At 36.8% G+C, this 24,128-nt stretch overlaps 1 protein-coding gene across 2 annotated transcripts in view; it reads left to right on the top strand.

Moving 5' to 3' along the window:
- Positions 1-24,128, top strand: part of LOC123548423 (tetratricopeptide repeat protein 28-like) — a 44,939-nt gene that overhangs the window by 14,300 nt on the left and 6,511 nt on the right. For both annotated transcript variants that reach the window (XM_053524771.1, XM_045335680.2), the window contains exons 4-18: positions 1,154-1,331; positions 2,748-4,125; positions 4,473-4,593; positions 7,052-7,775; positions 9,696-9,915; positions 10,507-10,676; positions 11,346-11,567; positions 12,512-12,659; positions 12,918-13,090; positions 13,961-14,064; positions 15,747-15,972; positions 16,969-17,054; positions 19,128-19,285; positions 22,069-22,180; positions 22,713-22,858. In XM_053524771.1, coding sequence (XP_053380746.1) covers positions 1,154-1,331; positions 2,748-4,125; positions 4,473-4,593; positions 7,052-7,775; positions 9,696-9,915; positions 10,507-10,676; positions 11,346-11,567; positions 12,512-12,659; positions 12,918-13,090; positions 13,961-14,064; positions 15,747-15,972; positions 16,969-17,054; positions 19,128-19,285; positions 22,069-22,180; positions 22,713-22,858 — 4,166 coding nt within the window. The remainder of the gene's footprint in view (positions 1-1,153; positions 1,332-2,747; positions 4,126-4,472; positions 4,594-7,051; positions 7,776-9,695; positions 9,916-10,506; positions 10,677-11,345; positions 11,568-12,511; positions 12,660-12,917; positions 13,091-13,960; positions 14,065-15,746; positions 15,973-16,968; positions 17,055-19,127; positions 19,286-22,068; positions 22,181-22,712; positions 22,859-24,128) is intronic.

The raw sequence follows: 24,128 nt of genomic DNA, 5'->3' as shown, positions 1-24,128 counted from the left end.
AATTCTGGTTAAAGTTTTACATGCAAGTTACTATCTCCAAAACTAATGCAGATATTGAATTGAAACTTCACATGTGTCTTTGGGGTTATAAAACTAGTTGATAGCACCAAGTCCCATAACTCTGACCTTCATTTTGGCCAAATTATGCCCCCTTTTGGACTTAGAAAATTCTGGTTAAAGTTTTGCGTGGAAGTACATACAGCTATTACTAAAAGGCATATAGATTTGAAACTTATTTTTTCTTTTTCTAGATCAATTACCTTCCTCACTGGGTCAAGCCCCATAACTCTGACATGTATTTTGGCCAAATTATGCCCCCTTTTGGACTTAGAAAATTCTGGTTAAAGTTTTGCGTGCAAGTACATACAGCTATTACTAAAAGGCATATAGATTTGAAACTTATTTTTTCTTTTTCTAGGTCAATTACCTACCTCACTGGGTCAAGTCCCATAACTCTGACACGTATTTTGGGCAAATTATACCCCCTTTTGGACTTAGAAAATTCTGGTTAAAGTTTTACATGCAAGTAACTATCTCCAAAACTACTACAGATATTAAATTGAAACTTCACATATGTCTTCGGGGTTATAAAACTAGTTGATAGCACCAAGTCCCATAACTCTGACATGTATTTTGGGCAAATTATGCCCCCTTTTGGACTTAGAAAATCCTGGTTAAAGTTTTGCGTGCAAGTACATACAGCTATTACCAAAAGGCATATAGCTTTGAAACTTATTTATTCTTTTTCAAGGTCAATTACCAACCTCACTGGGTCAAGTTCCATAACTCTTAACATGTATTTTGAGCAAATTATGCCCCCTTTTGGACTTAGAAAATTCTGGTTAAAGTTTAACATGCAAGTTACTATCCCCAAAACTAATGCAGATATTGAATTGAAACTTAACATGTTTCTTCGGGTTATAAAACTAGTTGATAACATCAAGTCCCATAACTCTGATATGTATTTTAGTCAAATTATGTCCCCTTTCGAACTTAAAACTCTTTTGATATTTAACATTTTGGGTAATAATTTCCTGCTTCTGTGACAATATTTCGAATAGTCGAGCTTGGCTGTCTTACGGACAGCTCTTGTTTCTCAAAGGATTCTTTTCCACAGATCATTGCTGTGATATGCATGTTTTTATTTTTGCAGGCATACAAGGTTCAGGGCCTTGCACTTAAGTACCTCCACCAATATAAAGAAGCTTTGACCTCATTTCTCACTGCCCTTGACCTTGACCCAGATAGCTCAGATGAACTCACTGATTTTATAGCAGATGTTGCGGCAACATTCTGTAACATACCGGAGGAGACAAGTAACGCTCTGAAAGGTAAAACTACTAGAATTTATTGTTACTGGGTAGTTCAGTTTGAAGATGTGGCACCTATATAGAGTTATGAAAACTGATGTAATAAAGAATTTATTTTTGAAGTTAGGTAATTGGTCATAGTCTTCAGTATAACGAAAGTGGCAGATGCAGTAGTTGTGTAAAAGTGACAACATCCTGGATTATGTAATTAGATGCTGAATTTTGTGATAAAATTACTGGATTATGTGATGAGAAACTGGATTGTAAATGTAAACCAAGAATCATGATTTCAAGCTCTCTGGTATTAAGATTACTAAAATTCTTTTGAATAAGAGTCCTTTGTATGAGTGCTAGTATTATGGTAAATAACAAAGGCTGTAGATTTTACACCCAAAGAGAAGTAGGATATTTCCACATAAAGCAGTGCACTCTTAATTTCGTTTATATTAGTATCAATACCTAAAATAATATGAATTGAAATTGTTCACAACACACTCTTCAATGATAATCTGATAATGTGCTGTATTCAAATAACATTGAAATTCAAAAGAAAATATATCATTGATTTTGTGTCAGCTCTATATTGTCCAACCACTTAGAACATTTTCATCAAACTAACAGTAGTTGTTTAACTGTTCAAGACAACATGTAGAGCACACAACCCAGGTCACTAGGCTAAAGATCAAGGTCTCACCTGGAGGTCAAAAGTCAAATAGCTTAATTTCGTGTCTGCTCCATATTGTCTAAATTTCTTTGAAGATTTTCAAAAAACTAACAACATTTGTTAACATCAACAAGTCGACATGCAAAGCACACAACCCAGGTTACTAGCTCAAAAGTCATGGTTGCACTTGGGGGTCAAATTTCAAATGACTAAACTTTGTGTCCGCTCCTTATCTTCTAAACCGCTGGGAAGATTTTCATAGAAAAAGCATCAATTATTTGCCTCATCAAGACATTGTGCAGAGCACACAATCAAGGTCATTAGATCCAAGGCTAAGGTCACACTTGGAGGTCAGTGGTCAAATGGCTTGAATTTGTGTCCACTCCATATAAACCCACAAGAATGATTTTCATAATATAAGCTTCAGTTGTTTGCTTCATTCTAACATCATTCAGAGTGCACAACCAAGGTGATGAGGTCTAAGGTCAAGGTCACTCTTGGAGGTCAAAAAATAAAATAGCTTTATTTTTTGTCTGTTTAATATCTTTTTAACAACTGGAAAGATTTTCATAAAACTAGAACCGGTTTCTATCCTAATCAAGACAACTTACAGCATAAATAACCCAAGTCACTACGTTCAAGGTCAAGCTCACAATATTTTACTTTCTCTGTATCAAAGCAGCATCTGGGTGTATCAATTGCATTTAATGAAGGCTCTGATTATATCTGCAAACGAGACATCATTAATTCAAATTTTGTTTCATTTCTCTTAGATATGGACTCGTACAAAAAATTGAGTGAAGTAGGGGTGAGTTTATTCCAAGCAAAGAAGTACAAGATTTGTATCAAAATCCTCGACACTGCCCAGAAATTCCAGACCAATCAGAAAGGTATCACAATGAGAATTCTCCTAACATCGGCAAACGCCCACTCTGCGCTGAAGCACACAGAGAAGGCAATCAGTCTTTATCAAGAATGTCTTCAAACTGCCATAGCAACTCACGATCAGATCTATCAAACTAAAGCTCTCGTAAATATTGCTACACTCTACCTTGAAAACCATGACACTCATCAGGCTATTATATACTATGAGAAGTTGCTACATCTGGAGGCGGAGCTTATTTTGGAGACCGGTAGCGAGGACGTTTTGCCGGACTTCTGGACGCGGGAACTTCAATGCGGATTACATCTAAACCTTAGTATAGCTTACAAGGCCATTGGTAACATGAATGCTGCTATCAGGCATGCACAGAAGTATGTGAAATTTATTGAAAAGTATAATTTTCAAGGAAAACTGAGAGCAGAGTCATATCATAACACTGGAATGTTAAATGAAATTTTAGGTAACTACAATGATGCAATTAAAAATTATAAAACATATCTAGAAGAAGGAAAAAAGAATGGGGATAAAAAAGGAATGGCACAAGCTTATGGATGTTTAGGTAGTGTGTATGCAGCATTGAAAAACTGGAAACTTTCATTAACATATCATGAGCAGTATGTTACCATGGCAACCAAATTTGAAGACAAACGAATGAAAATAATTGCCAATGAAATGCTTGCGGATACATTAATGTTGAAAGGGGACTATGAAAAAGCTTCAAAAGCTTATGAAGAAATGATTAACAGTTGTATACGGACTGATTACAGAACTCGTGCAACTGGAATGTGTAAACTAGGCCATGCCTATCGTGCTCTGAAGAGGAATCTATATAGTTTACATTTCTATGAACAAGCATCAGAACTGGCTGAAGATTTTGAATATCCAGAAATTGAGACGTTAAGCCATTACAACATAGCTTGTATTCATCAGCAGTCAACTCAAATGTTGGAGCTGGAAAAAGCTTTAAAATATTTCCAACAGTTGGTTCCCTATTATGAGAGCAAAATTCGAGAACATATGGTAGAAGACAGTCACTGCCCAGAGGAATATTGGATCCAGCTACGTGAATGTTATGATGGAATCCAGACAGTTCATGCTAAGCTCGGGAACAAAGAGGAGTGTCTGCAGTTTGCGGAAGCATATAGAAAACGTACACTAACCACAACTCATAACTATCAAGCATCAGCGATGACAAGTCAGAGTCACACGGCACCATGGGATATGTGGTCGGTGGAGAGAATGGGACGTGTAGTATCACAACAGAACAGGTAACGTCTAAATATTTATTACATGTTTGACATTGTGGGAGTGAAATAAAGCAAATACATTATTTACTATTAAACTTGTTGAGTAAAATGAATAAAGTGCTTGGCAGAGCCTCCATTTTATTATATTATTCAACTTGTTTAATAAATTCAGTATGAAAAGACACTCATGTCATATTCTCTTTGTAATAATTTTCCAGCATTCAGAAATTTAAGACAGGTCTTGACATTTTCTCACTTGGATCCTATTTCTTCTTGCACTTAGCAGCAGACAAGTGGATTTGTCAGGGTGTTCAAGAGCTACATAAATGACATGACACTGTTGTTTAATTTGACTGATTTTATTTCAGTACTGTGTTGTATTATTCACTGCTGTCAGAGTATTTGCTGCTGTGGGTACTGCAGCCTGGGGTAGGGCTCGTCCGCTTCTACTCACGGAGGGCTGGTAAAGAGGAAAACATGATAGAAACTGTAAGTTTGAAGTCTTTTTTAATGGAAGAATTCAAGTGTTACAAAGTGGCAAATTTACTACTTATATGTTGAAAAAAAAGAGTTGAATTACACCAAACGCCAGCTATTGCCACCTATATCCATCAGCTGCCACCCTTTTTCCATGGAAATAAGTGGCAAACCGTGGCATTAGGTGGCAAATCTAGGGACAGGTATATACTGTATATTGATAAAGAGCGATTAATAAAAAATCACAAATATCAGTATGAAATTGTATAAGCAATGTCAGAATTAAGTATTTTGCATTGCATTATCAGTATTTATTAATATCCATTTTTAGCTCACCTGAGCAATGCTCAGGTGAGTTTTTCTGATCACTCGCTGTCCGGCGTCCGGCGTCTGTCTGTCTGTCTGTCGTCTGTCAACATTTAGCTTGTGTATGCAATAGAGGCTGTATTTTTCAGTTGATCTTCATGAATAATGGTCAGAATGATTGCCTTGATGAAATCTAGGCCGAGTTGGAAAATGGGTCATCTGGGGTCAAAAACTAGGTCACTAGGTCAAATCAAAGAAAAACCTTGTGTATGCGATAGAGGCTGTATTTTTCAATTATTCTTCATGAATACTGGTCAGAATGATAACTTTGATGAAATCTAGGCCGAGTTCGAAAATGGGTCATCTCGGGTCAAAAACTAGGTCACTAGGTCAAATCAAAGAAAAAACCTTGTGTATGTGATAGAGGCTGTATTTTTCAATTGATCTTCATGAATAATGGTCAGAATGATTGCCTTGATGAAATCTAGGCCGAGTTGGAAAATGGGTCATTTCGGGTCAAAAACTAGGTCACTAGGTCAAATCAAAGAAAAACCTTGTGTATGCGATAGAGGGGGAATTTTTCAATTGATCTTCATGAATTTTGGTCAGAATGATTACCTTGATGAAATCTAGGACGAATTCGAAAATGGGTCATCTGGGGTCAAAAACTAGGTCACTAGGTCAAATCAAGGAAAAACCTTGTGTATGCGATAGAGGCTGTATTTTTCAACTGATCTTCATGAAATTTAGCCAGAATGATTACCTTGATAAAATCTAGGCTGAGTTCGAAAATGGGTCACTAGGTCAAATCGAAGAAAAACATTGTGTATGCAATAGAGGATGTAGTTTTCAATTGATCTTCATGAAATTTGGTAAGAATGATTGCCTTGATGAAATCTAGGTCGAGTTTGAACATGGGTCATCTAGGGTCAAAAACTAGGTCATATCTAAGAAAATGCTTGTTTTATCGCAAGAGACCCATTTGGGTTATCTGAGGTCAAAAACTAGGTCACTAGGTCAAATTAAAGAAAAATTTTGTGTATGCGATAGAGACTGTTTTTTTTCAATTGATTTTTATGAAATTTGGTCAGGACATCTTGGCCCTCTTGTTTAAATAAATAAATGAAAAAGTGATTTATGATGAAATTTTGATAAGTAAACTGGCTTCAAGATTATGACATCCTTTGAAATTAATGCAAAGAATCTGCAGCTACTTTACATTTTTTGTCCAGTAACCTTGCCAGTTTTTATCTAAGAAATGAGTCTAGTCTTACTGTTGTCTGTGAGAAGCAATTAGGAATGGATACACAGTATTATAAATTTATTTATTATACCGCCACAAAAAGTTTTGGGGAGTATATAGGAATAAGCTTGATGGTCGGTCGATCTGTCAGTCAGTCCGTTGGTTTTCATGGTTTATGGACAATAACTTATGAAAGGCTTGACAGATTTTAAAAATTTTTGGTACACAGGTGTAATATCATAAAACATGACGGTTTCCAGATGATAATTTGAGAACGCTTGAGCCAAGGATCATAAGTTATGGTACACAGGTGTAACATCATAAAATACAGGTCAGGATCAACTTTGAGGTCAAAGGTCAAGGTCACAATGACCCTGAACAGCTGAACGGTTTTTGGATGATAACTTGAGAATGCTTGGGCTAAGGATCATAAATTTTGGTACACAGGTGTAACATCATAAAATACAGGTCAAGTTTGACATTGAGGTCAGTAGGTCAAAGGTCAAGTCTTAATGACCCAGAACAGTTAAATGGTTTCTGGATGATGACTTGAGAATGTTTAGGTCTAGGATTACCGGTATGAAAGTTTATAGGGAGGTTGGCCGTGACCAGAAGATGACCCCTATTGATTTTGAGGTTAAAAGGTCAAAGGTCACAGTGACCCGGAACAGTAACCATTTCCAGACAATAACTTGAGAATGCTTGGGCCTAGGATCATGAAAGTTGATAAGAAGGTAATGGTCATGACCAGCAGATAACCCCTATTGATTTTGAGGTTCGACTTTAACATTGGCTTACTTCTGTGACAAGGTCATACTGTGGGGGAATAATTCGTCACTCCAGTGACAGCTCTAGTTATAACTGATTAATCTTTAGTATAGTCTATATCTAGAAAATCTATGATAAATGTTATTGTTTTAGGTTGAAGGATTGCTGAATGAACTTAAGAAGAATTGCGACTGGAAGCAAATGACCAAGGTATGTGAGAACAGAGCTTTACCACTGAGAACAGGTGAGCTCGAGATGACCAGGAAGAAGTATCTCAAGCTCAGTAACTCATCTCGGAAATCTGAAGCTGAAACTGATGAGAGCAAAAAGCTTGAGAATGAGAACCAATCAGAGAAGAGTTTTGAGAGGAGATTGTACGATTTGTTGTTTTCGCCCGTGGAAGATATACTCTCTAAACTGCCCAAGGAAAGTCCATTGATAATAATTCCCGACAAAACATTATGTCAGTGTCCATTTAACGTATTGCAGGATTTTCTGAACAGATATGCATTTAAGAGATTCAGGATTACTTACTTGCCGAACTTATTGTTACTTGACAAAGTGGTTGCTAATGAGTTAAACCATTTACGACTGAAGGATGATTTGGAGTTTAACAGGCAGATCCATAAAAAGGGAGGAATGTTGAGTCTGACAAGTAAGTATGTAGGATCAGATATAAGTGGTCCTGCGTCAGTGAGATCTTTAGCTATAGTTGCCGATGTGAGTGCCAAGCACCTGTCGCATCCAAGGTTACTGACACGCCCACCTAGAACTCCAATGATACCACCTAAGCCAGGTGTACTGCCACATCAGAGGACTATGTATGAAGAAGACTTCAAAAAACATTCCCAGTGGAAATCTCCAAGGACTGCTAGAGGTAAAATATTTATTTAAAAATATGGACACATTTTATATCTAATTTTTAAGACCAAACAGAATTTCTACATGTAAGAACTTGTGTTTGCATTTCATGTACTATCTTAGTCACTTTCACTTATGTTCAGTTTTTAGCTCACCAGAGCCAAAGGCTCAGGATGAGCTATTCTGATCAGTCACTGTCCGGCATCCGTAAACTTTTACTTTAAACGACATCTTCTCATAAGCCGCTAGGCCAATTTCATCCAAACTTCACAGGAATGTTCCTTGGGTGAAACTCTACAAAAAGTTTTCAAAGAATTGAATTCCAGGCAGAACTCTGGTTGCCATGGCAACAGAAAGGAAAAACTTTAAAAATCTTCTTCTCAAAAACCAGAAGTCCTAGAGCTTAGATATTTGGTGTGAAGCATTGCTTAGTGGACCTCGAAAAAATTTTCAAATCATGACCCCCGGGGTCAAAATTGACCCCGCCCCAGGGGTCACTTGATTTTACATAGGAAAATCTTCAAAAATCTTCTTCTCAAAAACCAGAAGCCCTAGAGCTTAGATATTTGACATGTAGCATTGCCTAGTGGACCTCTACAAAAATTTTTCAAATCAGGACCCCAGGGGTCACTTGATTTTACATAGGAAAATCTTCAAAAATTTTCTAAAAATAAACCAGAAGGCCTAGATCTTAGATATTTGACATGTAGCATTGCCTAGTGGACCTCTACAAAATTTGTTCAAACCATGACCCCTGGGGTCAAAATTGACCCCGCCCCAGGGGTCACTTGATTTTACATAGGAAAATCTTCAAAAAATTTCTAAAAATAAACCAGAAGGCCTAGATCTTAGATATTTCACCTGTAGCATTGCCTAGTGGACCTCTACAAATTTTTTTCAAATCATAACCCCCGGGGTCAAAATTGACCCCGTCCCAGGGGTCACTTGATTTTACATAGGAAAATCTTCAAAAAATTTCTAAAAATAAACCAGAAGACCTAGAGTTTAGATATTTCACCTGTAGCATTGCCTAGTGGACCTCTACAAATTTTTTTCAAATCATAACCCCCGGGGTCAAAATTGACCCCGTCCCAGGGGTCACTTGATTTTACATAGGAAAATCTTCAAAAAATTTCTAAAAATAAACCAGAAGACCTAGATCTTAGATATTTGATGTGTAGCATTGCCTAGTAGACTTCTACAAAATTTATTCAAATGAACCCCGAGATCAAATTGACCCCGCCCCATGGGGTTACTTGATTGTATATAGAAAAATCTTCAAAATTTTCTAAAAATAAACCAGAAGGCCTAGAGCTTAGGTATTTGACATGTAGCATTGCCTAGTGGACCTCTACAAAAGTTGTTCAAATCTTGACCCCCCCAGGGTCAAATTGACCCAGCCCCAGGGATTACTTGATTGAACATAGGGAAATCTTCATAAATTTGTTAAAAATGAACCAGAAGGCCTAGATCTTAGATATTTGATATGTAACATTTCCTAGTAGACTTCTACAAACTTTGTTCAAATCATGACCCCTGGGGTAAAATTGGCCCCGCGGCGCCCCAGGGGTTACTTGATTGTACATCGGAAAATCTTCCAAAAAATTTCTAAAAATCATCAGTTTAACATTTGAAGCATGTAGCTCATATTACTCTGTCGAGCGATCCAGGGTCATCATGACCCTCTTGTATATTTTACACCTGCATAGTAGATCTATTACCTTTTCATTATCTCTGTTCTCAAATCTTAAACTCCATCTTACTAGATTTCAGATAGGAAGACATTTTTACATCACATGTAGTTCTGGAAATGTGAAGACAATGTTGACAGGGTTGCTAAAAGAGAAGATTTTTTAAATTTAATTTAGCTTAGATCTGAGATTTCAAATCAGGCATTTACTTGAATGTTCATCGTGATATGTCTGACCAATTGTAGGACCTCCAGATTCCTACAGAAGTTCACTGAATACCAGCCGCACCCAAGTTGTAAATCCAACACTAGATCGTATGTTTAGTCTAGATTCATTTTCAACATTAACTACGGCAACATCAACTGGTACAGATATAACAAGCTCAAAATGTGCTATCACCAAGTTCAAGCAAGTGAGCTGTCAGGATAGATGCCTCGTCTTTGCTAACCCAAAACTGCCAGAAAGGTAACAATTTGTACATTTTGGATTGATAAGCAGTGGTTGCAATTTCTTTTTATATATGGTTGAAAAAAATGCATATAAATAAGAAGGTTGAAATGATTCAGTATCCTTCAGTCCTTCATTTGTCAATCAGTCATAATACATACAAAGAATTCACAGTGCATGTATATATTATGATAAATTGTTTAACTTTTCAGATTTTAATTTGGATTTATATTATATATTTATCAGAGAGAAAACTATATTTCTAGCAAGTCAAGATTACTGTGAAGTCATTTTATTTCATGTTTACTTAAAATTGCATGGTTTGGCCCAAAGCAGCTCTTTCGGTGGGAAATGAATACATGGATTTCCACTTATCAGACTAAAATGAGGGGAAATTTGCTTGTTCCTTGGGATTTATTGCGCAATGACAAATTCCACAAAAACTGATCCTCAAAGAATATTTGATTTTACAGTATATGATATTAATTTAGTAAATAGCATGTCATTTTAAATTTTAAATTACTGTATTTATTGTACTTTGTGGTTTTGATGTCTTTTAAACAGAAATATGACCATGCATATATACATGTGCTTTAACTGTATTTTCAGTTTGATGTTGCATGGTAAGGTGTGGAAACCTAGCCTTGAGGAGTTGTCCTCGGCAAAGAGAGAGGCCCTGAACGTGGCAACATTACTAGATGTGATTCCTATAACAGGCCCTGATGCAACCAAAGAACGCTTCTTGAAGGATATTGAGAGAGCTTCTGTGGTGCACATAGGTCAGTAAACAAATATATACTATCTTGTAAGCCCGCCCGCTTAGCTCAGTCGGTAAGAGCGTTGGTCTACGGATCTCGGGGTCGCGAGTTCGATCGTCGGGCGGGGCATATGTTCTCCGTGACTATTTGATAAACGACATTGTGTCTGAAATCATTAGTCCTCCACCTCTGATTCATGTGGGGAAGTTGGCAGTTACTTGCGGAGAACAGGTTTGTACTGGTATAGAATCCAGGAATACTGGTTAGGTTAACTGCCCGCCGTTGCATGACTGAAATACTGTTGAAAAATGGCGTTAAACCCAAAACAAACCAACAAAACAAAACTATCTTGTAAAAATATCACACATGTTAGGATTGCACTATTTTTCAGAGCATAATATATTGAAACATTGTCTTAAAAGGCTTGTTGAAAATATACAGTCAGTGTGAGGCTTGACTACATATACTGCATGTCTTAGCTAAATGTTGCATAATTAGTGGTATGCATAGATTAATCAAGAAAATAAACTTTTTTATCATATAACCAAAGTCTTTGCTTTTTGAAAACACATAATGTAAGCTTTGTCTGATAGTGAAAATTATCTTTCAGTTTTGACTTTTCATATATTATTTTGCATTATTTTTACAAAAGTTTATTACAAAAGTAGCACCAAACTTTATATTTGACAGTGACATATGGATGTTGGCATGAAGGTTTGATAGCACTTGCCCCATCCCCAGTAGATGCTGGTGAGGACATACCCACCGAGGATTCCTACGTGATAAGTGCTGATGACATCCTGGGGCTCAAACTCACTGCACAACTTGTTGTCCTCAATATGGCACACAATGCATACAGGAGAGAAACAATACAGTCAGGATATCTGCTGCCAAGTGCATTTATAGCTGCTGGTGAAGAATTTACCTTTATTTTGCTTCTAAAGTGATGTTTCCAGACATTTTTAACCTTTAGCATGCTAGATAAATTGTCGTCTGCTGGAAATGTCGTCTGCTAAAATTGTAAAGTTCATTCAATTTGCTCCAAAATTGGAAGAAATATTGTCAGAGTAGCAAACAGCTTGGAACCTGATCAGACGCCGATTTAATCGGCATCTGATCTGGTTCCAAGCTGTTTGCAAAGGCTGTTAAATTCGCCTGCAGCAAGCTAAGGGTTAATAGTATTAAGTTCAATGCAGTGCTGTACTAACTTGTCAGTGTTTCTTGATTTTGTAACAGAACTCATTAGCTGCCAACTTCTCCGCTAGAGTTATAGGAGGAGGATGGATGTCTTTAGGTGCTCATTTAGTTATGAGTATTATTTGCAATAAATTGGAAATTGGTAGTCTTGAACCATAATTGTATTTGAGCCTGCCCACATAGAGAACAGGTTTGTACTGGTACAGAATACAGGAATTCTGGTCAGCTTAACTGCTGTTACATAACTGAAATACTGTTGAAAAACAGCCCTAAACCCAAAACAAGCAATTTTATTTTGCCAGAATTTCAGTCTTGTTTGCACTACAGACTACACATTTTTATCATCATTTGTATAATGAGATTTAGTAGAAAAAGTACCCTAAGTCTTTTACATAGTGTATAGATTGTGAGGCAGTCTTGTCTTGATTACTAACTGAGAAATAGCTTTGTAACTTGTACACTGCTACAAAATTTTAAAGAGAATTATTGTTACCTAGAACCATAATTTGGTCTTGCATATTGCCCAGTTAATATTGGAGTATAGTTTCCACTGGCAGTGTTTTTATTAACATGCCTTACCATGTTTATTGTAAGATATTAGCATGGAACTTTGTTCTCTAGTTTGCTTTTATAACTCATTAAATGATTTTTTGTTGTAGGTGCTCAGTGCGTATTAACCAACATGTGGCCGCTTCCTGACTTGGCAGTGGAGAAGTTCTACACAAGTTTTTACCTCGCCTTACAGAGTGGTGCACAGTCTGCTACTGCCATCTCAACTGCCATAGAAGCTCTCAGACAAGATGACAGGTAAACTAGACTACAACTACTAGTCTGGCTTTATTTAATTCACAGATAGATGCAATACTGTCCAACTATCTTCATTTACTGATAATCTTGAAAACTTTCATGTAACAAAGTAGATATTTTATATTCCACCTGAAAAAGGGTGAAAGCTGCAGTATTTAAGGTCAGTTTTCAGGTGTTCCATGGATTAACTTTTTAATTACAATAAAATATGATAAATTATTTCTGTAAAGATTCGTAATACTTTCTTTTAATTTGTAGATACAATGACCCATTATACTGGAGTGCCTTTGTTTTGATTGGTAAGGATGTATATATAAACCTGAGTGAGATACGTCATGCCATGTTGGACCAGAATCTCGACCAATCTGAGGCAGAGGTAGAGGAGGAAACTGGGCGGGAATATCTTAACCTGAAACCTGTTCTTGCTCCAGGTAGATATTTTGCTACTTTTTAAAAGTTATTTTAGCAGAATGGTGTTTATCTGTCACACTTGAAATTCCAATTTTTATGTGCCTGAAGGGACATATGAGATGGCACAAGTTGTCTGTCCGTCTCTTCCCGTATTTAGCAATTTCATTTCCCTCAACAGCTTAAGAATGCTTCAACTATGATCTTCAAACTAAGCAGGTACATTGCTCATGGGTATTAGATGACCCCTATTTTGAGGTCATTGGGTCCAGAGTCATGGTCACAATGACTGTTAGTACAAAAAAGAACATTCACCATTAGACCCCTCTTGATTTTTAGGTTTCTAAGTGAAGGATTATGGTCACTGTCATATGAAGTGATTTATTATGCGATGGTGCTAATCCTCTGTTTTCAATAGCTTTTGACTGCTTTGACCTACGAGTTTAAAACTTGATAGGCATATTGCTTCTGGCATATTTTGCACTGTACTGTAGTACTATGGTTGCAAACACCAGTACTGGTAGAGCCACAATAATGATTCCATGGAGGTTTTACTGAGTTTACCGAGCAGGAAAAAATCTTACCCACTTAACTTCTGCTCCAATATTCCACTGCTTCTCATACTAACATGATTTCTGCAGCAGCAGCTTACCATAGCAGTTTTGCTTAATAGCCTTTTTAAGTTACAGTGAAGCTGGTAGTTAAATTGACAGGGTTAGTAAAATGTTAAATTAATTGTTGAGGTTTTGACAATAGATTGAATATGCATAGTCATGACAAATATTATGGAAACAAATATGAACATGAAAATAAAAAAGCAGAAGCAGTGTCAGGTGTTAGCAGCAAACATATCTGTTAGAAAATATAAGCTAATTTGTATGTATGTTTTACAGTAAAGAAGAAGCAGGAAAACCTACATGAGCTTCAGCGCCATCTTGGTACCCTGTTACGTAACCACGCCAAGCAGCCCCAGGTTTTACTTGATCTCATTGACTTGGTAAGTTGAATAACTACTTTTCTTTATGGAGTATCATATATGAAATAGATACCAGTAGGCAACATTTAGCATGATGACCTTTTGTTGTAATTTTCCATACATTTTTAGCGTTTCTTACTTTGCTCAAGTAAATTCCCTTACAGAAGAAAAAGGCCTGCTGCGTACTCTTCCTGTGTACATACAGCGTATATGATGCGTACATGATGTGTACTGAAATCAAAGGCTTTAAATAGTACGCAGGATATACACCGCACATACACCGATAGTACGTTTGTAGTACACTTTTGACATGCAAATGAGCTCTGCCGCGTACTACTTGCTGCGTACATGCTGTGGACTACATAGTACATAGGATGTACGCTGGAGGAATTTAGTATGCGGGAAATAGTACGCAGCATGTACACGGCACATACACTTTTCACATGCAAATGAGCCTGCGGTGTACTACCCCTGCGGCGTACATGCTGTGTACTCCTGCGGCGTACATGCTGTGTACTCCTGCGGCGTACATGCTGTGTACTCCTGCGGCGTACATTCTGTGTACTCCTGGCCCGAGTCCTGCGGCGTACATGCTGTGTACTCCTGCTGCATACATGCTGTGTACTCTTGTGGCGAAACTGCTGTGATAATGTAAATTCCTTACCCCACCAACTTTCTTATGCAAATGCTGATCATTTGGACAGAAAAAAACAGAAAAAAGATAAGTGACATGCATCAATAAGTATTTACCCTTACCAAAATAATGTAGATTGATGTTATGAAATAAATTAGTATGCTTTTCTTCATCCACTTTTCAATGAAATAAATCAATTTTTGTAGCATGTAATTTGGTAAACATCTGAACAAAATGGCGTAACTGCATCAAGGGGAAACAACTTTAATGCAACTAAATATAAGTGTTATAAATTTCGAAGTATCTGCGGTGTACTTGCAGTGTACTATTTTCTTGTACAAGTCCCTCCTGCGTACATGCAGTGTACTCCTTAAATTTTCAGAGTCTGTGCTGCGTACTTGAAGTGTACTAGTGACCTCCTGCGTACATGCTGTGTACTCGTCGAAATAGTACACGGCATGTACGCGGCATGCGGTGTATGTAAAATGTACTCCTCTGGCGTACTACTGTGTTCGCGGCATATACACAGCAAATACGCAGCATGTACGCCACAGAGGCTTGCTTCTGTAAGGGTTGCAGTCTAACATTATCTTCTGATATATTCATTTGCTTTTGTAGTTAGAAAAGGCAAACCTTTACAAAATTGAGATTGCTTGTTGCCCTATTTGTTGTTTTAAGTTATACAATTTATTCTTGTTTATAGGGGAAGTTATCATATAGAAATATTGACTGCTATCCCAGGGTGTAGCTTATTTGATTTTGATGTCGGAAATAATTTGGGTCAAGGTGATCTTGGAGCATGCTTGATTCAAGTGTTTGGTTTTCATAAAAATTGTATGCTTAGTGTACATGTATCTGAGCTACCTCCTAACAATATAATGATAAAGAAATTAATATGTAAATATAAAAAAGTGCCTGTAGAAAGCTATTTCAAGGCTGTCTGAAACATTGTATGGAGATTTTAACTATGGTTTCGAACACTAAAAAAAATAAGAATTTGAATTAAATCATATTTAGAAGTTAACTTTTAACCTGCATTTTAAGACAGTAAGACTGATTTTTTTTTCAGCTTGACAGTTCATTAAAGAGGCTTCACACTGAGGAGAATAATAAGCAGACGACACTTCTCAGTGATGACATCATGGGAGGTGAAGGTGCCCTTGACCTTCTCAAGTTGCTAGGCTTCCATTTTCAGTCCAAGGGGTCATCACTGAATAATCCTTATGTGATTTATCCACATTGGAACAGAGATGAACTTCTGATTCCGACGTATGATGCCGTCAGATCATTGCTTGGTATGATAATTTTTTCCTTTACTTCAGTTGATTCAAGTTTTACCAGCATTTTGTTTGGGCCACTTCTATCAGTAAATGAGCCGCACCGTGAGAAAACCAACATAGTGCATTTGCGACCAGCATGGATCCAGACCAGTCTGTTCATCAGCATCTAGTTAGAAATGTAACCTAAAGCATGAAAATATAACTTCCAGTTACATAAGTCATTTCCCAGTTACAACAGCTTTAGACGTTTTTGCAATTCTGTTTACAAAAACACCATCATTGGAAGTTTCATCATCAGATTTGCTTAAAAGGAACCCAAAGTTGTGAAATTTCTTTGCTTTTCAGGAAATATAAGTTTTCAGCACATGACTGACTGTAAAATGTTCTATGATGCAGGGCTCCCTTCACATAAATATTGAGAATGAAAGTCCGATTCTGATGTTTTTGCATGCACAAAAAAATAATAGGAAAAAAGGTTATCCCATAGGTGTTTTGGAAATGATTTTTGTAACTTTTACTAAGATTTTCGTGCTTTATGTAAAGTTTCTTACTACCAGGTAACTTAGACGTCAGTGTTATAAAATCAAGTTATTAAACATGTTGTCAAAAGCTTTTGAAATGGGCAGTCATTTTCATATATAAATCCTATTTTTTACTATAAAGAAAGTGATAGCAAATTAAATATATGGCATTCCTATGTCTAGGTCTAAATTTGAGAATTTAAACATTGGTGTGTATGAGTCCTGGAATTCAGCTGTTAATGTGATTTTTTACCCAATAAAACCAACCAGCATCTTTGTATTGTCAATATATTAATGCTTTTTCAAGCAGTAACTAAAGTCCAGTTTCTGTTGTTCCTGCCTAATGTTTATAAAGGTAAATTTCATGTCCCAAATATTTCAAGTAATTGACAAAATTAACTTCGTGGATATCATAAGACTTCAGTAAGTTGATGCAAATGCTCAATGTTTTATTTTTATATATTTTGAAAGAAGAGAATTTTGTTTTCAGAAATAGCTGATTGTAAAGAATTAGTTCAGAGCCTGTGTGGAGTTTTACCTATAACCCAGGACAACATTTCCCTCATCATTGATCTGGTATGTATATACTGCTACATAATAGTTTAGGGTGGTTTTCAATTTTGAGATGGTTTAGAGGATACCTGACAGAGCTACTTGACAGGATAGCAGTACACAAGACTTTGTCGCATCAACTGCTCTTATCAGTCATAAATTAAGGGACATGAAAGTTTTGGTACCAAATGTTGGGCCTCATTAGAGAATGGTACTTTTGCTGTAGACACCAGTGACTTGCAACAACAGCGAGAGATATGCAAATTCTAATGAGTATAATTGTTTATATGCAATACAATGCATAATGACTTACTAATTTCAAAACTCAGTTTAGTTACAATGAAACATGAAAGTTTAAATCCTAATTGATGTTCCAGGGGCCTCTGTGGCCAAGTGGTTACAGTCGCTGACTTCAAATCACTTGCCCCTCACCGATGTGGGTTCGAGCCTCACGTGAGGAAGCCATTCTTACCCAGGAGCCTGCTTGTGATGAAATAATGCACGGAGGGGCACCTGGGGTCTTCCTCCACCATCAAAGTTGGAAAGTTGCCATATGACAGACCTATAATTGTGTCAGTGTGACGTGAAACCCAGCAAAATAAATAAATAAATAATTGATGTTCCATCTCCATGTTGCATGTGTGACGTAATTTGTGACATCATTTTCACGGGTTGTTGTGATAAAAAGTTTATTAATGACAATATTTACAACTTCACTCTGGCTAGAAAGCAAATTTATATCATTTATATAATATTAATAAGAGTAGATGCATACAATATGAGAAGTTTATTATTTCTTCATGGACAAATTATATATGCACTCCCTTCTTTCAGCCGGATCCCCTTACAGAAGCAAGCCTCTGTGGCGTACATGCTGCGTATTTGCTGTGTATATGCCGCGAACACAGTAGTACGCCAGAGGAGTACATTTTACATACACCGCATGCCGCGTACATGCCGTGTACTATTTCGACGAGTACACAGCATGTACGCAGGAGGTCACTAGTACACTTCAAGTACGCAGCACAGACTCTGAAAATTTAAGGAGTACACTGCATGTACGCAGGAGGGACTTGTACAAGAAAATAGTACACTGCATGTACACCGCAGATACTTCGAAATTTATAACACTTATATTTAGTTGCATTAAAGTTGTTTCCCCTTGATGCAGTTACGCCATTTTGTTCAGATGTTTACCAAATTACATGCTACAAAAATTGATTTATTTCATTGAAAAGTGGATGAAGAAAAGCATACTAATTTATTTCATAACATCAATCTACATTATTTTGGTAAGGGTAAATACTTATTGATGCATGTCACTTATCTTTTTTCTGTTTTTTTCTGTCCAAATGATCAGCATTTGCATAAGAAAGTTGGTGGGGTAAGGAATTTACATTATCACAGCAGTTTCGCCACAAGAGTACACAGCATGTATGCAGCAGGAGTACACAGCATGTACGCCGCAGGACTCGGGCCAGGAGTACACAGAATGTACGCCGCAGGAGTACACAGCATGTACGCCGCAGGAGTACACAGCATGTACGCCGCAGGAGTACACAGCATGTACGCCGCAGGGGTAGTACACCGCAGGCTCATTTGCATGTGAAAAGTGTATGTGCCGTGTACATGCTGCGTACTATTTCCCGCATACTAAATTCCTCCAGCGTACATCCTGTGTACTATGTAGTCCACAGCATGTACGCAGCAAGTAGTACGCGGCAGAGCTCATTTGCATGTCAAAAGTGTACTACAAACGTACTATCGGTGTATGTGCGGTGTATATCCTGCGTACTATTTAAAGCCTTTGATTTCAGTACACATCATGTACGCATCATATACGCTGTATGTACACAGGAAGAGTACGCAGCAGGCCTTTTTCTTCTGTAAGGGGAATGATGTTGCACTTTTAAAGTCGCACAATATTTCTGCTGCAGACCATGTGCATATTTCTTGATACAAAGCTAATAACCTATAATTATTTGTTCTGTAAGGAATGTTTGGATATATTTACCATTTGCTTTTGGTATGTTATGTTTTTCAAAAAAAATTAAACCTAACAACATAATGACATTTTCTGAATTCACACTTTTTCAGCTGAGTGTAACAAAACATGCTCCAGAGATTCAGTTAAAGGTCTCGGATCTTTCTGTCCGACCTCTCTGGGTGAACATGAAACTCAAGAAAACACTGTTAGCCGCAGGGTTCCACCAGATAGGCATGCTGCTCAACTTCAATAGGACGCCAGAAAATAGGTAAATGTATACCTGTGTCAGCACATTCAGTACATACACACATAATGTAGATAGTTAAGTTTGTTGCAAGAATTTAAGACTATAAAGATCTGCATCCTTGTAATAGTATATATAAATTCAAGCTTATTTATTTCAGAAAGTGATTTGTAATTTATCCAATTGTAGAATTGACTGCAGTACAGCAAAACATTAATAATTGAGCTCCAATAGGGACTGTAGGATGCTACTGTGTTAATACAAATAAAATACTTACCACAGTGGCTTTTAAATGAAAAAAGTATTAATGTTGTAGACTTGTGGGTAATCTTTGGGTAAGATTAAGAGTTTAAAATACTGAATGGGTTTGTCATAATTATGGTGATAATGGCACACCTAGTGCAGTAATAGTGAAAGAGCCATTGGGAAACTTGGTGTATCATTTGCCAGAAGGCATAGAGCTATGCATTGAACTTTTTATCATAATTCATACATTGCTATATTACATCCACATCAGATCATGCAGACGTTCTGCCAGAGACCATATTTGTATGATTTCAATGTAAATTTGTTACTATTTATATGAAGGTAGTTCTGCACGTTTGGATCGAAATTTTTTCTACAAAGTAGAATTTGATTAAAACTCTGATTTTTCAATACTTCAGAATATATTTAGAAAATTCAGCAAATAAAAAGATAGGGTCTTGTGCTTGATTTTTTGCTAGACTGATTTGAAAAATTTGGACCTCACACAATTTTTCATAATGGATTTCTATGGGGAAAATCATAACATTTTCACGAATAGAAATTTTTCTACAATGTAGATTTTAATGGAAGTTTGCAAAGTTGTAAATAAACATATGGCCTATAATGTGGTGAAATAAAATGTATAGGTCTGTGTGCTTATTTTTAAGATATTTAACCATGATTAAAGAGAACCGCACATTTCACGCTAATTTTAAGACATAATTTTTAGCTCACCTGTCACAAAGTGACAAGGTGAGCTTTTGTGATCGCGCGGTGTCCGTCGTCCGTCCGTGCGTCCGTAAACTTTTGCTTGTGACCACTCTAGAGGTCACATTTTTCATGGGATCTTTATGAAAGTTGGTCAGAATGTTCAGCTTGATGATACCTAGGTCAAGTTCGAAACTGGGTCACGTGCCATCAAAATCTAGGTCAGTAGGTCTAAAAATAGAAAAACCTTGTGACCTCTCTAGAGGCCATATATTTCACAAGATCTTCATGAAAATTGGTCAGAATGTTCACCTTGATGATATCTAGGTCAAGTTCGAAACTGGGTCACGTGGGATCAAAAACTAGGTCAGTAGGTCTAAAAATAGAAAAACCTTGTGACCTCTCTAGAGGCCATATTTCTCAATTGAACTTCATGAAAATTGGTCAGAATGTTCATCTTGATGATATCTAGGTCAAGTTCGAAACTTGGTCACGTGGGGTTAAAAACTAGGTCAGTAGATCTAAAAATAGAAAAACCTTGTGACCTCTCTAGAGGCCATATTTTTCATGAGATCTTCATGAATATTGGTCAGAATGTTTACCTTGATGATATCTAGGTCAAGTTCGAAACTGGGTCACGTAGGGTCAAAAACTAGGTCAGTAGGTCTAAAAATAGAAAAACCTTGTGACCTCTCTAGAGGCCATATTTCTCAATGGATCTTCATGAAAATTGGTCAGAATGTTCATCTTGATGATATCTAGGTCAAGTTCGAAACTGGGTCACGTGGGGTTAAAAACTAGGTCAGTAGATCTAAAAATAGAAAAACCTTGTGACCTCTCTAGAGGCCATATTTTTCATGAGATCTTCATGAATATTGGTCAGAATGTTCACCTTGATGATATCTAGGTCAAGTTCGAAACTGGGTCATGTGGGGTCAAAATCTAGGACAGTAGATATAAAAATAGAAAAACCTTGTGACCTCTCTAGAGGCCATATTTCTCAATGGATCTTCATGAAAATTGGTCAGAATGTTCACCTTGATGATATCTAGGTCAAGTTCAAAACTGGGTCACGTGGGGTCAAAAACTAGGTCAGTAGGTCTAAAAATAGGAAAACCTTGTGACCTCTCTAGAGGCGATATTTTTCAATGGATCTTCATGAAAATTGGTCAGAATGTTTACCTTGAAGATATCTAGGTCAAGTTCAAAACTGGGTCATGTGGGGTTTAAAACTAGGTCAGTAGATCTAAAAATAGAAAAACCTTGTGACCTCTCTAGAGGCCATATTTTTCATGAGATCTTCATGAATATTGGTCAGAATGTTCATCTTGATGATATCTAAGTCAAATTCGAAACTGGGTCACATGGGTTCAAAAACTAGGTCAGTAGGTCTAAAAATAGAAAAAACCTTGTGACCTCTCTAGAGGCCATATTTTTCAATGGATCTTCATGAAAATTGGTCAGAATTTTTTATCTTGATGATATCTAGGTCACATGTGCTCAAAAACTAGGTCACTATGTCAAATAATAGAAATAACGACGTCATACTCAGTTGAACACTGGGTCATGTGGGGATAGGTGAGCGATTCAGGACCATCATGGTCCTCTTGTTAATTAACGTGTCAGATATTTTAATATCATATGATAGTAACAGTGCCATTATAATAAATTTACTCAAAGTTTGCCATTTATTCATAAAATGATTTTCATTACCATACGCCGAATCCAGGCTGTATTCTACGTTTTTTCCGGATAAATGACGTTTGCCATCATTTCGTTTTATCAAACATGCAGAACTACCTTAATATATTTAATATAATTTAATTTTGAATATTTTTATTGTTTATGTGTAGGAAGTTGATGACAGGACTGTTCCAGCTGTTACTGTCTGTCAGCCAGTCCAAGAGTCAGGTCCTTCTTTACAGATTAGATGTAAATCTGCTAGGAAATTCTTCAGAAGCAAAGGTATTTCAGTTACTGTTTTAGCTGGACTACTCCGAGGAATTTGTAGAGCTACTGTACTTGCCTATTCATCATTGTGGTCATTCAGATTGGTTGTTTTTGTATGGAAGCTAGTATCTTTGTAACCATTAGTGGGAATGGACTCTACTTGGCCTTTTGACAAAGTTATGTCCCTTTTTAGATTAGCATTTTTTGTATGTAAGCTAGTGTTCCATTTAGCATGATGATAGGGGGAAGTTCAATGACTCTTACTTGCAGTTAAGCAAATTATCTGCCCCTTTTGTACTTGTTTATGTCATTATATTCATTCATTCAACTTTTTTGTGACAAGACTTGAATAGTTTGGCATTGCTGTCATAAAACAGCCCCTGGTTTACTGTACTTTCTGAGGACTGTTAGCAAGAATTAACATTTAAAAATACTTCTTACTAAGTTGTATTTACAAAAAAATATCTGTAGATGAAGTACCGGTATTGCATATGATTCTTCATGTTTAAACTTTAATTCAGCGATATATGATTGTATTCTCTTACAGTCAATATCTGACTACCCAGAACTAACAAGGCTGCCATCACTTGCTCCGCTGATGTTGCCAAGGAACCAGTTATGTATGAGCACACCTTGGCTGAGTAAAACTGAATCACATGTTGAGATGGAGGAAAAAATCAAATTGGCAAGAACGTAGGTACAAATTGGTTGGTGTATATTAACCTTAAGGTGTCTTTTAGCCTTTTTAGCTCACCTGAGCACAAAGTGCTCAAAGGTGAGCTTTTGTGATCGCCCTGTGTCCGTCATCCTCCTTCAGTCGTCCGTCCGTCATCCATCGTCCGTCATCAACAATTTGACTGTTAATACTCTAGAGGTCACAATTTTGGTATAATGTTAATGAAACTTGGTCAAAGTGTTACCTTCAATAAATTCTTGGACGAGTTCGATATTGGGTCACCATGTCAAATCAAAAGAAAAGCTTGTTAACACTCTTAGGTCACAATTTTGGCCCAGTCTTAATGAAACTTGGTCAGAACGTTACTCTCAATAAAATCTTGGATGAGTTTGATATTGGGTCATCTAGGGTCAAAAACTAGGTCACCAGGTCAAATAAAAAGAAAAGCTTGTTAACACTCTAGAGGTCACAATTTTGGCCCAATCTTAATGAAGCTTGTTCAGAATGTTACCCTCAATAAAATCTTGGACGAGTTTGATATTGGGTCATCTGGGATCAAAAACTAGGTCACCAGGTCAAATCAAAGGAAAAGCTTTTTAACACTGTAGAGTCCACATTTATGACTGTATCTTCATGAATCTTGGTCAGAATGTTAATCTTGATGGTCTCAAGGTCCAGTTTGAATCTGGGTCATGTAGGATCAAAAACTAGGTCACCAGGTCAAATCAAAGGAAAAGCTAGTTAACACTGTAGAGACCACATTTATGACCATATCTTAATGAATCTTTGTCAGAATGTTGATCTTTATGATCTACAGGTCAAATTCAGATCTGGGTCAGGTGGGGTTAAAAATTAGGTCACTAGGTCAAATCAAAGGAAAAGCTTGTTAACACTCTATAGAGGCCATATTTATGACTGTATCTTCATGAAACTTAGTCAGAATGTTAATCTTGATGATCTTTAGATCAAGTTCAAATCCAGGTCATGTGGGGTCAGAAACTGGGTCACTGGGTCAAATCAAAGGAAAAGCTAGTTAACACTTTAGAGACCACATTCATGACCATATCTTAATGAAACTTGGTCAGAATGTTAATCTTGATGATCTTTAGGTCAGTAGGTCAGGTGAGCGATACAGGGCCTTCATGGCCCTCTTGTTTAGGTGTATCATAACATGTGTCTTTTTCCAGTTAGTGAAAGCTTAATTAAATTCCATGTTATCATAAGCTTAAAAGAAAAAATCTGATTTGATTAGACAATTTACAACTGTTGGAGAATTCTCATGAAAAA

Source organism: Mercenaria mercenaria, chromosome 15 (assembly GCF_021730395.1).
Source record: "Mercenaria mercenaria strain notata chromosome 15, MADL_Memer_1, whole genome shotgun sequence".
Taxonomy (NCBI): Eukaryota; Metazoa; Mollusca; class Bivalvia; order Venerida; family Veneridae; genus Mercenaria; species Mercenaria mercenaria.
Note: the sequence above shows the minus strand (reverse complement) of the source record. Positions and strands in the feature narration are given on the sequence as shown.